Raw genomic sequence first — 13,390 nt, forward strand, 5'->3', positions numbered from 1 at the left:
TTAATGTTCATGTTTGTGTGTCATTATAAATGTTCTTTGTTTAATGCTCATTTTCTTTATCATAGTTCATTTTCCTGCCTGTATTTTACTTGGATGTTCAGAAAGCATCTTCGCTTAGCTCTGGAAATATCAGTGGATGGTAACTATTGTTCATCATGACATTCCCTGTCCCAAATGGCAACCTCAGTCCCTGCAGTCCTCACCCAAGTCTACATTTTGCTGATGTAATGCCAAACGTTCACTTTTGAGCACCCTTTGGAAAGCATAAAATGAAAAAGGGGTAGCCCTGTACCAAATGGCTTACTTGCACTTGCGGTCTTGTGGACTCACAATGGCCCACATGAGCAGGTGTCCACACAATCATAGTGTGTCCCATTTGTCTTTTTGGGTTTCAGAAAGGTGCTCATCAGTAGCCCTTTCTTTATCTTGTTCCACACTACCATTCTACCCAGCAGTCAAAGCAGTATTATGTCACAAAATCTGGACTTTGAGGAAGACCAAAAGCGCTAAGGGTGGGCATTTGGAAGAGGGCCATAGACCTCCATAAGAAAAAAACTAGTAGAGCAAATGAAGGGCTCTGTTTGGGACAGAGTCTAAATGTAGTCTCTTCCTTAGGTGGTCAACTCGCAAACCATTTGATGCAAACTGTACACACAAATACAAAGAAATGCTAAAAACTACCATATTTGCTATACACTTTATAAAATGTTTTACCACTACCAAAAGGCAGTTGTATTTTTGCATGGATGAAAACCCGTGGGAACTTCTCTTAACTATTTTACATGTGGGTCAGATTCCATATACGTGCCAATAACTTCAGGTTATAGTCAGAAGTCTAGCTCATGCAAGACCTAAAAAGGCTCCAAAAATGTGTTGGCTGGATGTGTTCTGACTCCGTAATGAAGAAAAAGAAAGGATTCTAGCCAAGGACGGTGGAAGGTGGTGTTGAGTTTTTTGACTCCTCTGAGGACGAGACATCTGGTCTTGATATATGCGATCTTAACGCTTGCTGTCAGACTGTGCACATATTGAGTAGAGGTGAAATTGATTGTTTATGTGGGACTTGATTCCTGGCATGCAGTGCTCCTTTTCTCAGCAGAAGTCTCCACCTCTGCACTGGAGAAGCCTGCAGTCATTAGATTTGAGTAAAAATCCATCCAACAGTCTCGGTGCCTGCAGCTCAGACTTCTGTTAGGAAGAAGCCATTTGGGAAATCAGGGTGTTTGAACATAGTCAGGTCTTTAACCAGCTGGACACCCTCATTAAGCTGCGACAGGGATTTTTCTGATATTATTAGGACCAGTCTTGTGGTTGCTTTTTTTAACAGTTGCCTTGCTGAATGAATCTCTAAATCGGAACTACTGAAAAATATCTGAGCCCAGAATTAACCCAATTGACCAGTTGTGTAATAATTTTGCTAAACACACATAAACATAACAAAGGAGTTGTAGGATGGTGACTGCAACAACCAAAAGAATTTAAAAAAGACAGTAAACAGCGATGCTCTACTCCAAATTTATTTCATTTCTTACAGTGTTAATGCACCTTTTCCACTGATGCCATAAATAGTTTATGCTGCTCGATAAACATGTCAACATAAATCATTTTCCAGACATCTGACACTTTTCAAAGAGGAAATAGTTCAAATAACAACTGGTTAAAAAAAGAGCTAAATAGAAGTCTGTTGGCCAAAGAGATTTTGGTACTGCATTAAAGGTTAAAACTTGGGATCCAGAGATATCAGACCATTATGCCGTCGGATCTTAACAACTTTCAGCTGAGCTTAATGTTTTAGTCACACCTGTGTGCATAGCAGCAGGCGATAAAATACAAACTGTTAATTTCTAATGCACAACATCAGTCCCATACCTCAAGCCTGTTACGACTGCACAGATATTTATACAGGCATTTAGTGCAGTTCATATTACACCTTAATACAGCAAGTTGAGTATTAAGTGCCATAGGTGGATCCTCAGGCCTCCCACACAAGCTTAAAACTGAACGTCAGTGCATGCATCCTAACAATGCTAAAAAATAAACATATTTAGTTTACTTTAGCTGTTTAGAGATTTTTTTCATCTGTTAAAAATAGTCCACTTTGCTACTTATTGATATGTTGTTATATGCTATTTACACTTTTTTTCTTTGAGTAAAGCATGCTTCTGAAACGTTCCCCTTGTCACATCGAGATGGGTTTTGTTCTTCAAGTCAGCCAAATTCTCTTTTGAAGATCATCTAAGCCACAGTTCTGTGTGAAATAAACAAGACTTCTCCAAAAATAAAAATGTAGAAGCAGAGGGTTTTTGCTTTTAATGTATAGATACTGTTAGCAAAGCTTTAAACCAAACCTGTTATTTGTTTAAATGATTCAGTCATCCAAGAACATCACATTAAAATTTTGGCTTTTGGCAAACTAGTGTTTTCTGGAGAAAAAAAAAATATATATATCTGTAAGCTTTATTAGTTTACTAAAATGTCAAAACAAGTCCAGAAGCTACATAGCAAATCTAAATGAGCAAGTCCTTACAGACATTTCCAACATCTCACTTCTTATGGCCATATTAAATGTAAAAATAAATGTCATTCTGCATCTGTATGAATATAGCTTTAAGGGAAGCAGGTGCTACTACAATAAAAAAAAAAAAAGTCATCAGCATAATATTTTGGAGCTGCTTCCTTTTGCACATACGCACAATTACAAACCTTTACATTCATGCAGATATTAATGACTTCCAAAACACTTTGGTTTGATAAGAAATAAAGTTCTAAAAACCAGTAAAAACTCTAAATATTTTCTTCAAATATATGCAAATGGTGTGGTATTTGCTAGTATGTGGGGGAAAAGATATAAGGATTTTAGTGAGATCAGCTAAATAAAAAAATAAAACTATTCAGTGTCAGAAATAAAATGCATTTATTGGCCAAAAAGGTCCACTTGAAAGCTTAAGAACACACTGATCTAATAAGCCACTCATTACGACTTGTGAGTAACTACAATGTACTTGCATAATTTAAAAGAATTCTATTTAAAACTAAAGCTGTTCGTCACAAAACAACGTTCCTTTGCTTTATTTTAAAAAGTAACATATTTCACTTGCCACAAGCTGCTTTCATGCAAAAACACCTCTCTTACTCGCTCTCACACGGTTTTAAAATATTGCATGCACCTGTTTTCCTGATTAGTGTGATCAAACGTCGAAAATGTTTCTTCAGCTCTTTCAGTAAAATTCCACAGCAGATGTTTTGGCCAATAAAGTGCAAACTAAGGCGCAACACCACCCCTTTTCCTTGAGCTTTCATCACAACGATGAGCCATAAAATATAAACTGCATAATTTATCTTTGCATCTCCCTAAAATTCCTGCTGCTTGCATTATCGCATCGAGTATGAGGTTTACCTGGAGATTCAGAAACATTCCAGAAATGAAAGACATCATGATGCTGCATTTTTCTAACTTGCACCAGAAGATTGATGGATTGAGCATAGACTGAGGCAGCATGGATTCTGTCTGTTTTTCAGTACGAGTCCAGTAGTTGCCATGTTCGAGACATATTCAAAGCCTTACTGCGCTTTGGGTCCAGTGAAAGTGAGCATACATTCAGCTGGAGATGTCTTTGTAGGATTTGGAGAAAGCACTGATTGGGTTGGATTAGTCAAACAGACATCAAGAGGAAGCAATCTTCACCATTAAAAAACACTCGCTGCTTGTTGATGAATCTTTAAACAGCATACACTACTGTAATTCCAGGAAGTATGATCCAAAAGGAAATCTTCATGGTGATATGGAGTCATTTAGGAAGTGCAGATTTTGTTTAAATGTTGATGCCAGGTGCAAAATCAGACGTAGATGCCTTCTGGGTTAAAGGTCGTGTTCAGCGGGCTCTGAAGTGCTCGTAGGTCAGCGGGAAGTTGTCGAGCTGATCCAAGCCGCTTCAGAGATCCTGACTGATTATCTGACTCTACACAGATAAAACAAAGAGTGACTCTACCCGTAAAGTACACTTTAAAATTGACACATTGTGTTTTAGAGTTTAGAAACATGCGTTATAGCTTGGTTACATTAGGTTAAATGAAGAACAAAACAAAGTATGTCCGTGTTTGTACCCGTGTTAGCTTCCTCATCACCAGGGTCAGCTGGTAGAACTGTTACTTTGGTGCCAGTCTGTTGGATAAACTGTTGAAGGTTGACCTGCCTCAGCTCCTTAGTTAACTGTTCCAGTTCCTGTTCTCTCTCCTAAATGAAACAATCAAAAGTTAAAAAATATCTAACCACCAAAACAGACAAATTCTTTATATCGTACTATGTTCACACATTTTTTTTAAGAAAGAAGCGGGCCAAGAGAGTGCTCCAAAATCTGCCTAACTATCATTTGTTACTCCAACAGTCCAGAGAGAATTTAGTGCTCTTAATACAAGTGTATCTTTATGTAACAATCCTGGTGAATACAAACTATACTGGGATATCCTGCTCCATCACTTCATATGTAAGCTCTGGCAAAGAACTTTTACATAATATCCGTGACCATTACCCTCCGCCCCTACCCAGCTCCCATTAACATGCTGCAAAGCCGATTAGTAGCATTGTTGGAACTTAAGGCCAAAGAGTCCAAAACAAACAGCTGCAGTTCACACGATTTCAGCAGTCATGCTTGTACTGTATGGAACAAAGTACTGGCTATTCATTAGCACTTTGCTTCATAGGTTCTTGTCACACTTGGTTAGAGAACACTGGATTTGCTACCAAAACTTTATATGTACAGAAAAGCTCTTGAGTGTATCCTCCTTGGATGCACTGCAAGAGATGCAAAGACTGTATATTGCTCTCTGATGGAACAGCTATGACAGGATTGTCCAATCCTGCTTCTGGAAGGCCAATGCCCTGCAGAGTTTAGCTCCAATCTACACCAACCAAAACACTTGCCTGGATGTTTTTAATGATCATGAAGACCTGGTTCAGGTTTGTTTGTTTAGGATTTGAGCTAAACTTTGCAAGATAGTGGTCCTCCAGTATCAGGACTGAACAGCCCTGAGCTATGAGATATAAATATTTTGGAAATTCGTCCACTTTTACACCTCTGCATGCTCCCCAAGTCGTCAGTAGTAATTAACTTCTACTATTTTGGACAAATTGCTTTCATACAAACTACAAACTTGAATACTTGGTTTACTGTTGTGCACCAGATTTTGGAAAACCCTTCACACTAACCAAATCTACCAGACTTGATGTCAAATAGATTTGGTCCTCAACAAAAGTCAATTCTTATCACTTTCAACTGTTGGTTTAAGTGAAAGTTAGTTCAGTTCCCTCAGGCGATCTTACCTGTAGTCTAATGTTTGACTGGCCAAGTGAGAGCTCCACAGCTCTGCAGCTGCTCTCCAGTCTTGCAGCCTGCTGCACTTGCATGTCCAGCTCAGCACGAGCCTTATCCAGTCGCGACCGGACCTCCATTTCATCCGCTAATCGTGTCTCCATCAGCTCTTGTTGCAAGCGCTCTGCCTCCAGGCCTGCTTCCATGCACTGAATACGTGCCAGGTACTCTCCTAGTTGCTCCTCGCACTCCTGAACACGGCTGCGCAGCTCCTGCAGCTGCTCACGAAGTTGCCTTTCATTGTCCTGCTCAATCTTCAGCTCATTCTCCCAGAATTCATGCTCCTTCATCTCCGCTTCATTCCTTCGGACCTGCTGCTCTAGTTTGATCAGTTCCTCTTCTTCTTCATCTGTCAGTTGCTGCTGTAACTCAGTCTCGCAGGATTGCAGTTTCTGCTCTAGGATGCACAACTTGTCCTTCTGCAACTGCACCAGGCTGGACAGCTCCTGGGTAGGGGCTGGAGTGCTGCTTCGTATTGTGTTAACTGTTCTCTGCTTGGTCTCACCCTCACGACTCTTCCCAAAGATGTCACGTAACCCCTTGGCACCACCGGTGAAAGTGAGGGACTTGCGTTTTGGTTCACGACGTTTGAGAGAACGGTCATGGGCAGTGGGGCGGAGCTTTGCCATGGGAGGGAGACTTTGGCGGTATAAGCTGCGCTCAGGGGCTCTTGCAGAGGTGTCCGATGTGGGACGCTCACTCAGAGATGGGCCTGTACGTTGAAGCACCAACTGCACATCACTAGCGTACTGGCCCCACTTGTTTAGAGAAACTACAGGATTCTCATGCGGCGCCAAGTGCCTCTCTGTCTCGCGCCATTTTTCAATCAGTGTGTAGCGACCAGTCCGCCCTGCAATACAATACTTTTACATTATCATTGCTTTAGACATTTAATAAAATGTTTGTAATTTGCTCTGTGCTGCCAGTTATAGCTTTCTAGTTTCAGTTATAGTTGAAGTGTCATTTAAAAAAATCTGAATTGCAAAAACAATGATTGTATTCGAACAAGTTTCTTAAACATTCCCCCAATCTGTCATTAGTCAGGCAAACAAGTAGTACTGCTTCAAAATCAGGCCACTGGTTGAGCCTCAGGATTTCCAGGATATTCAAACAAACACAGCATTGTGCGGTAGCAAAGCCAATTCCTTTAAGCTATAGGAAAATATACCTATGAATGACTTGCATATAGTTAGACAAAAATATTTTAACATACTTCAACTTTAATAAAACTGTCAATGGCTAAACAGAGAAGCAAGCAGACATGCAAGCCATGATGACACAAAGATTCAACTTTCTAAAGGAAATCCATCCAACATTCACCAGAGATGAGGCGCCTCAGTGGCACAGAGGAAGCTCTTATACATGAAATAATGGAATAAGACAGTCTCATTTTTTTCTAGTATGGGGGGATCAGGGTAGAACTCCGAGACTAGATGGGACAATGCTGCATTTCACTGCTCCAATCTCTGATCTCAAAGAGGGCTTGTTGTCAAGGAGACAGCCATAGTGAGACTTATGTTGTGTAAAAAACAGAAGCAGAAGAGAAGAGGAACAAAGGAGGAAGGAGCTTGAAAGGGAACATGCAAAAAAAAAGGGGGGGGGGGGGGTTCTCTTAAAAATGTTACCATTGTGGTACAAGTTATTCACCATAATGTTTTTTGAGTGTGTAAAAGTGACCAAAACCCTATTTGGAGCTAAATTTGCCTATGCAGATGATAAGGGCTCATTGTGTTTAGGGTCTCACCTATTGCTTGGGCCAAAGCGATGACAACCTCTTGACATGTAGTGACTTCTGTGACCCCGCAGACGATGCGCTGCACTCCATCCACCCATACCTTCAGCTCCATGCCTCTCATCTGGATGATGTCATTCCTCACCTCTGCAGGCACCCGTTACTAGCTCTCTGGTCTGCATGCTGCTCTTATCACTGCTTGAAAGACCAAAGAACTGTTTGTGCTAATTCCACTTACATAAGAAATGATTTAACTATAAATACCTCTCTGTATTCAGAGCCTTAATCAATAACAGTGACTTTACTAGCACTTGGTTCTTTATGATGCTCCATCCATACTGTTAGTCTTGCAGACGGCATCTTTAGCTCCTCATGTAGAGAGGGTGTTGCAGTTCTATAGTTTTACTCCCAGCTTGCTCACAGAAGCCCTGATTTGATATTATCCTCAAATCTGGGTCACAAATGAATTTTCACTTACTGCACTGTGATTTGGCCTTTTTTGTTACACTGTTGTTCTCTTAAGGATTGTTATGAATGTTAACACATATTACTACACAGAATATATGTTGCAAACTCCCAATTTCAGATGTGGTCACATAAATGTTATTTATTTATTTATTTTTGTGCCAGTTTTAATTATTTCATATCATTAGTAGGGAAAACTTTGGTATAGAATGATGCCTGTCCTCCTCTGTGGCAGTGTACTGAGTGATGAGGGTGATTTATTTAGCCATGAAGCGCTCAAGCAGAAGAACTGGTCCAAACAGGCCTGTGTGAACAGTATGGATTGCGCCCACTCCCATGAGATGCACTCATAAAGGATAAGTGAGATGAGCTATACACCCTTGGCAGGCAATACATCTAATAAGTGTGTGTTGTGACGAGAGAAAGTCCTCTGTTTGTCTCTCATTCTGTCTGACTCTGGGAGTGTTTGGGCTGCTGAAATCTGAAGTGGCCTCTGATGGGCAGTGGGCAATATCTTGATATGCCATCTGACACCCAGCTGATATCCGTGTTAACTGCATATCAACATAGTGCAATCAGTATGTCAATACTACGCAAACACCTAACCCCAATTATTCCCTCAAATGGCATGGATATCATCCCTACATGTGTGCTATGGATATTAAAATACCTCATAATGTGAAACCTGTTGAGGAAGGGTGCTCTATAATGTTTTAAAGTTGCAATGTAAAAAGCAACATCTCTTCTTCCGTATTGTGATGTGAAATGAACTGAAAAGGGAAAAGATAATTATAATTATATAATTAATTATAATTGTAGGGTGGTGGGTTCTGTCCATCAGTTGCTGATTGGATGGAGGGAGATCTGAATGCAAGCTTGTAGTCTGTCGTAAACAAGAAGCAGGTTTAAGTGAACTAAATGAGTGGAGAAGTCCAGCCAAGGTGAATCATTACTTTAATCCAATACTTTTAATCCAATTTTTTTTTTTATTTTTTTTTTTTATGCATACCACAAATCTCCTAGACTAGAAAGGAGGATATAACGGATGAATAAGATGCACTTACAAAACAGGGTAAATTTCCGTTTCATGTCAAACTTAATTGATTTTATTACCTGGTGGATGATTTAAAAAAAAATTGAAGGAGGTATCCAAGCAAGAATAACAGAGACAGAGGGTTGGGTTCTTTTGACTTGGGCTATCTATAGCAACCACAAGGAACACCCTAGTAACTACCTTGAAATGCACTTAAACAACTTAGAACTGCTTAGCAACCACCCACAACATCCTAGCTTTTGCATGTGCAAGCACCGCTCACATTTTCGAAATATATTGTTTTACTTCTGTCCTGGTGTGGTGTGTGTTTTGATACTCTGGACATCATGTTCTAATGGGTCTCTCTTGGACAGAGACATCAGGCCAGGAAGTGTAATCATTCACTTCTACTTAAGAAATCTCTCACAAGCTTGTTAATTCAGTTCAGTCCTACCCGTTCAAGTAAAGCAGCATACAGTAAGGTGGTGGTGTTTTCTTGTATGTTTTAAACCCTGCATCAAAGCCCTACCCCCAACAGTATTGTGTGTCAGCTGCAGAATCTGTGTTTAATACATGATACGGGCATCTGCTCCAGACAAGCTTCAGCTCCATGACCTGGGGCTAAATTTAACAAACTCAAGGTTTTGGCGGCCTGTCGGTGTAAGGTACAGCCAAGACAGCTGCTAAAGGAGCATGTAACACAAATCTCACATTCCAGTCGACTCACATGTCTCACGTCTGTAAACACAGATCAGTACAGCACATATGGCTGTATGCAACAGTAACCCTGTTGGGTGTAACGGTCCCTGCGTGCTATCACATACTCTGTCATGTCAATGTTGTGGATCCATTCTGCTATACTCAGGGTTGTTGAACATAAACAGTCAAACCTTTATAAAACTTCTCAAGGTAGCTGTCATATTTTTGGCACAAATTGAAACTAAGAGGTGAGGGTTGGCAGTACAGTACATTAAATGTGTTGATCTGTTGTGTAATTTAGAGTCAATTGTTTATTCATCAAAAACTTGTGTCAAATTAAACTTGGTGTCTACCTTGACCCATAGTCAGTACAAAAATCCCAGATCTTTCAACAGGTCTGCTGTTTCAGAGACACGTTTTGAGATGAAAGCTTGTTTCACTGTCTAGCATTTCAGTGGCTGTAATTCGTTTTATCTACAGCCCTTGAAAAACTCCTCAGGACCCTAACGCTGTGTGGACTGTAGTGGGCGGCTGTTCTCACAGGGGTCCAGACACACACAAAGGTCCACTGGAGAGACGCCCACCCCTGCAGGCCTCACAGCATGACTGGACACAAACAATCCATCTCCATAGTGATGCGTTCGCAGCTTTGTGAATTTCTAACATGGCCGGCTGTGACCGGCCTGGGAACTAACAAACACCAGCAATTAAGGAACAATCTCTTTGTTTTAACTTACATCCATGTCCTTCTGTATAACTGTATCCTATCTGGGGTTCCCAGCTGAACAACGCACCAATGGGTCACAAACTGACACTGAATTAAAACCATTTAAAATAAAATTGTTTGTCAGTACAGCCTCTTTTGAGGGTGAGAAACCCCATTCATTAACTGAGAGTAACTTTAGTCTGAGGTGAGTATGTCACAGTAAGTGGCTTTATCACACACAATAATGTGGGGGAAGGGATGCTGGACATATGCATGTCGTGCAGTTCAAGTACCAATTATTTAGATGTTTGGTCTCCAATAATGTGTTGCTGTTCGGTCTTATCCTTTTCAACAGCCTGGGCAGTGTTGCCACTTAGACAAACTAATTAGTGCAAAATAAGCTGAACGTATAAAGCAGTGTTTCTCCACTGGTGGGTCGTGACCCAAAAGGTGGACGGAAGAGTGTGCAGACAAAGAAACAACAAAAAAAACTGAATTCTAAATGTTTTGCTGATGCAGGACTTTTATTTTGAAAGATATGTGTGAAGGCTGTTGTCCACTCTTTTTATTTTTGCAGTTTAAGTAAAGACTGCTGTAAAAAAACGTGCTGTCCTGATTTACTGTCTGCGGTCAGATGAGAAAAATCAGATTGTATGTATGTAGTATATACTATGCTGATTATGAATTTTGTCGCACATTGTGCACATACCCTAACATGCATATAAAAAGGTGATTTATCTCGTTCTTGACCTTGTTCTCTTATTGCGCATCAGACAAATCTCTTCATTTCCTCGAGTTGGACAGTGTGGATTCGAACTGTCTGTGAACTATGACATGCACTCATATTAGAAATACATGGACGGTTTAATTATCTGAAGTTCCTGAGAGACCCTGAGCTTCATTCACACAGTCCTGTGGTTACACGCATACTGTAGGTAGGTCTGGTAGGTCTTGCGCCAGAGTTATTTAGCACGTTCATGTTATCCATTATCAGCAGATTTGATCAGTGGGTGTTTGATGAGCCAGCTGTTGTCATATGAGAGCGTGTGTAATGAGCGGCTGAGGTATGTGGAATTGGTTGCAAAGTGAGTCAGTTCCGTGAATGAGGCGTGTGTAAACAGATCTATGAGTGCGGCAGAGGAAGGTGGTGTCCGACAGATAAAAAATGCACATACAAATCCTGTGTTTGCACAATAACCTGGCTACTAAGATGACTCCGTCTGGTCTATTTTTGATTGGCCTTGCCCTGCCTTGCTAAGTCTGAAGGAGTGGTTGAAAGAAGTATGTTGAAAATGAACTAAAGATTTCAGCATAGTTCAATTTTGACCAATAAATAAGCAATGCATTCATTACATATGAACTTGGTTATTGCTGAAGCACTCTTGAATTTGTTCTAGATCATCATAATGTGACATTAAGATGCTTCTGGAATGTTGTCTAGACATTTCCGTTTCCCTAACAAACAACAGTTTTAGTACGAAGGCACCCTTTAGTTTTACACACAAAGTGACAGTAAGCAAGCAAGCAAAAATGTAAGTTATGTATCATAATTGTCAGTGAAATTGAGAGAGTGGACATGTAGAACATTAAAATATGATGCAGATAAACAGAAATTCAAACCTGCTGTAAAGCACATTACCTTAATAACAAAGGCAACAGATTGGCCTCTACTGCATGCTCTTGTGTAAGTTCTGATAGTCGGTTTATGTAATCAAGCCAGCTTAACAAATACAGTCCTATCTATTAATAAGAAAATTCTAATATTTTCACTGTACATACTTACATGTACACTACTGATCTTAAGTATATGAATAGTGAGACTGGGGCTAGTTGTGGTACTTTTGCTCCAGTGAATGCTTTTGAAAACAATTTCTGCACATAACTTACGGTTTACACGAATACACAACAGAGGGGCATGTTGTCACACTATTCGAGGTATGTGACAATGGACCATACCATTAAATAGCTGAACACATTTTGATTCAGAACCTTATGAATACCCAGATACAACCACTGTGACAACTAGCCCCGGTCCAATATTACGTCTATTGAGTCATTGATGAAATTTACTATAAAACCTCTAGTCGTAGTTAGTGTTTATGGGATGCACAGCTGTGTGTTTGTAAGTTTAGGAGGGGCTTCAGGCCTGCTGCCGATCTGATGGACAACACTGACCATCACCCGTTGAAACGCATATCAGTAGATCTGGACTGGGGATAAAGCCCTGACATTGACTGTAAACAGTCTGTTATCCTGCGCGTTCATGTAACGCGTCCCGTCAATTTTTTTTTAAAGTGCCCCATGAAAACACATGAAATGCATGTCGTCCTTCTCTCTTGCTTTCCCGACTGTCCAAAAACACGGTGCGGAGATGTTTATTTAAAATCATTTTACGTACCTGCGTGTGTCTGCAGTCCCGGACCGCTTCAGTCCTCAGTCCGGGTTCACTTATCTCCGCCAGACCAGAACCGAGATTTAAGCAAACGGTGTGGTTTTCCTTTTAACGTTTCGTAAAGACTCCCTTCCTTTGACGTCCGTAAATGTAGTCCCGTTAGGAGGGTCCGCGCGCTGAAGTTGAGTGTGGCCCGTTACATCAGCAGCAGCAGCAGCTCTGCTCTCAAGCGAGTAAATATGAGCTGAGCGCTAGCGGGACACCGCAAGGCATCATGGAGCGAGCGCTTTAAAGCCGCACAGCCCACACTGAACAAGTGTGCTCAGTCACACACACACTGCGTGTACCGCACATTTAGGGCTTATATGGCAAAGTCTGAAGATTTTATACAAATTACAAATTGGTAACCCTTTCACGTTTTTAGCCAATTAACTATTATTTTGCCAATTGATATAGTAGCCTTTGCTATTTATTATAGTTTTTAAAACATTACTTAGACACTAAAAGTGGTAGTTGAAGCCCACTCAGTGAAAACATTCACTCATATACCTAATCTTTAGGCCAAGTCTGCAAAACTACAAGCACATTACAAGCTTTAAACTCGTGTTGCTATAATAAAACTAACTTTTTTCAAAACTTTAACCACAGTATTATACACATTCAACCAACAGCTCTCTTGTTTCATGTGGGGAACAATGCCATTTAAATGCCACACTCATTTACTGATGACCTATGTGTGAAAATATAGCCTATATTATTTGAAGAAATTTCTTATAATTTACATTACTTACATTTCTCTCTCTCTATATATATAATGTGTGTATACATATAGTACATACATATATACACTGAATATGCATACAAGCCAAGTCAGAATGTCAACTTTATTTCTAAAGCGCTTTAAATAACTTTTTTTTTTCACTATAAAGTAATTTTTATGCAATGGAAAGGTTTCATGGATGTTAAAGGTTCTTCATAGATGCCAAAAAATAAC

At 40.2% G+C, this 13,390-nt stretch overlaps 1 protein-coding gene across 2 annotated transcripts; it reads right to left on the reverse strand.

The window, feature by feature from the left end:
- Positions 1–1,501: 1,501 nt before the first annotated feature.
- LOC127973706 (ras association domain-containing protein 8-like) lies at positions 1,502–12,670 on the reverse strand. 2 transcript variants are annotated; one of them, XM_052577390.1, is made up of 5 exons: positions 12,403–12,670; positions 7,114–7,299; positions 5,321–6,219; positions 4,105–4,234; positions 1,502–3,959 (listed from the first exon to the last, which is right to left on the reverse strand). In XM_052577390.1, exons 2-5 carry the CDS (start codon positions 7,223–7,225, stop codon positions 3,838–3,840), a joined length of 1,263 nt encoding a protein of 420 aa, XP_052433350.1. In that variant the 5' UTR covers positions 7,226–7,299; positions 12,403–12,670; the 3' UTR covers positions 1,502–3,837. The 2 variants fall into 2 exon arrangements, with proteins under 2 accessions (XP_052433350.1, XP_052433349.1); XM_052577389.1 differs by having other exon boundaries at positions 7,114–7,296; positions 12,403–12,669.
- Between the last annotated feature and the right edge of the window lie 720 nt (positions 12,671–13,390).

Source organism: Carassius gibelio, chromosome A4, assembly GCF_023724105.1.
Source record: "Carassius gibelio isolate Cgi1373 ecotype wild population from Czech Republic chromosome A4, carGib1.2-hapl.c, whole genome shotgun sequence".
Taxonomy (NCBI): Eukaryota; Metazoa; Chordata; class Actinopteri; order Cypriniformes; family Cyprinidae; genus Carassius; species Carassius gibelio.

What these genes read in the sequence shown, in the direction of transcription:
- LOC127973706 (XM_052577390.1), bottom strand. Translation starts at nt 7,225, where the DNA reads ATGAGAGGCATGGAGCTGAAGGTATGGGTGGATGGAGTGCAGCGCATC. An exon ending in AGTCAAACATTAGACTACAG is followed by an intron (nt 4,235 to 5,320) that starts GTAAGATCGCCT and finishes TGTTTCATTTAG; the next exon opens with GAGAGAGAACAGGAACTGGA. An exon ending in TGATGAGGAAGCTAACACGG is followed by an intron (nt 3,960 to 4,104) that starts GTACAAACACGG and finishes TTATCTGTGTAG; the next exon opens with AGTCAGATAATCAGTCAGGA.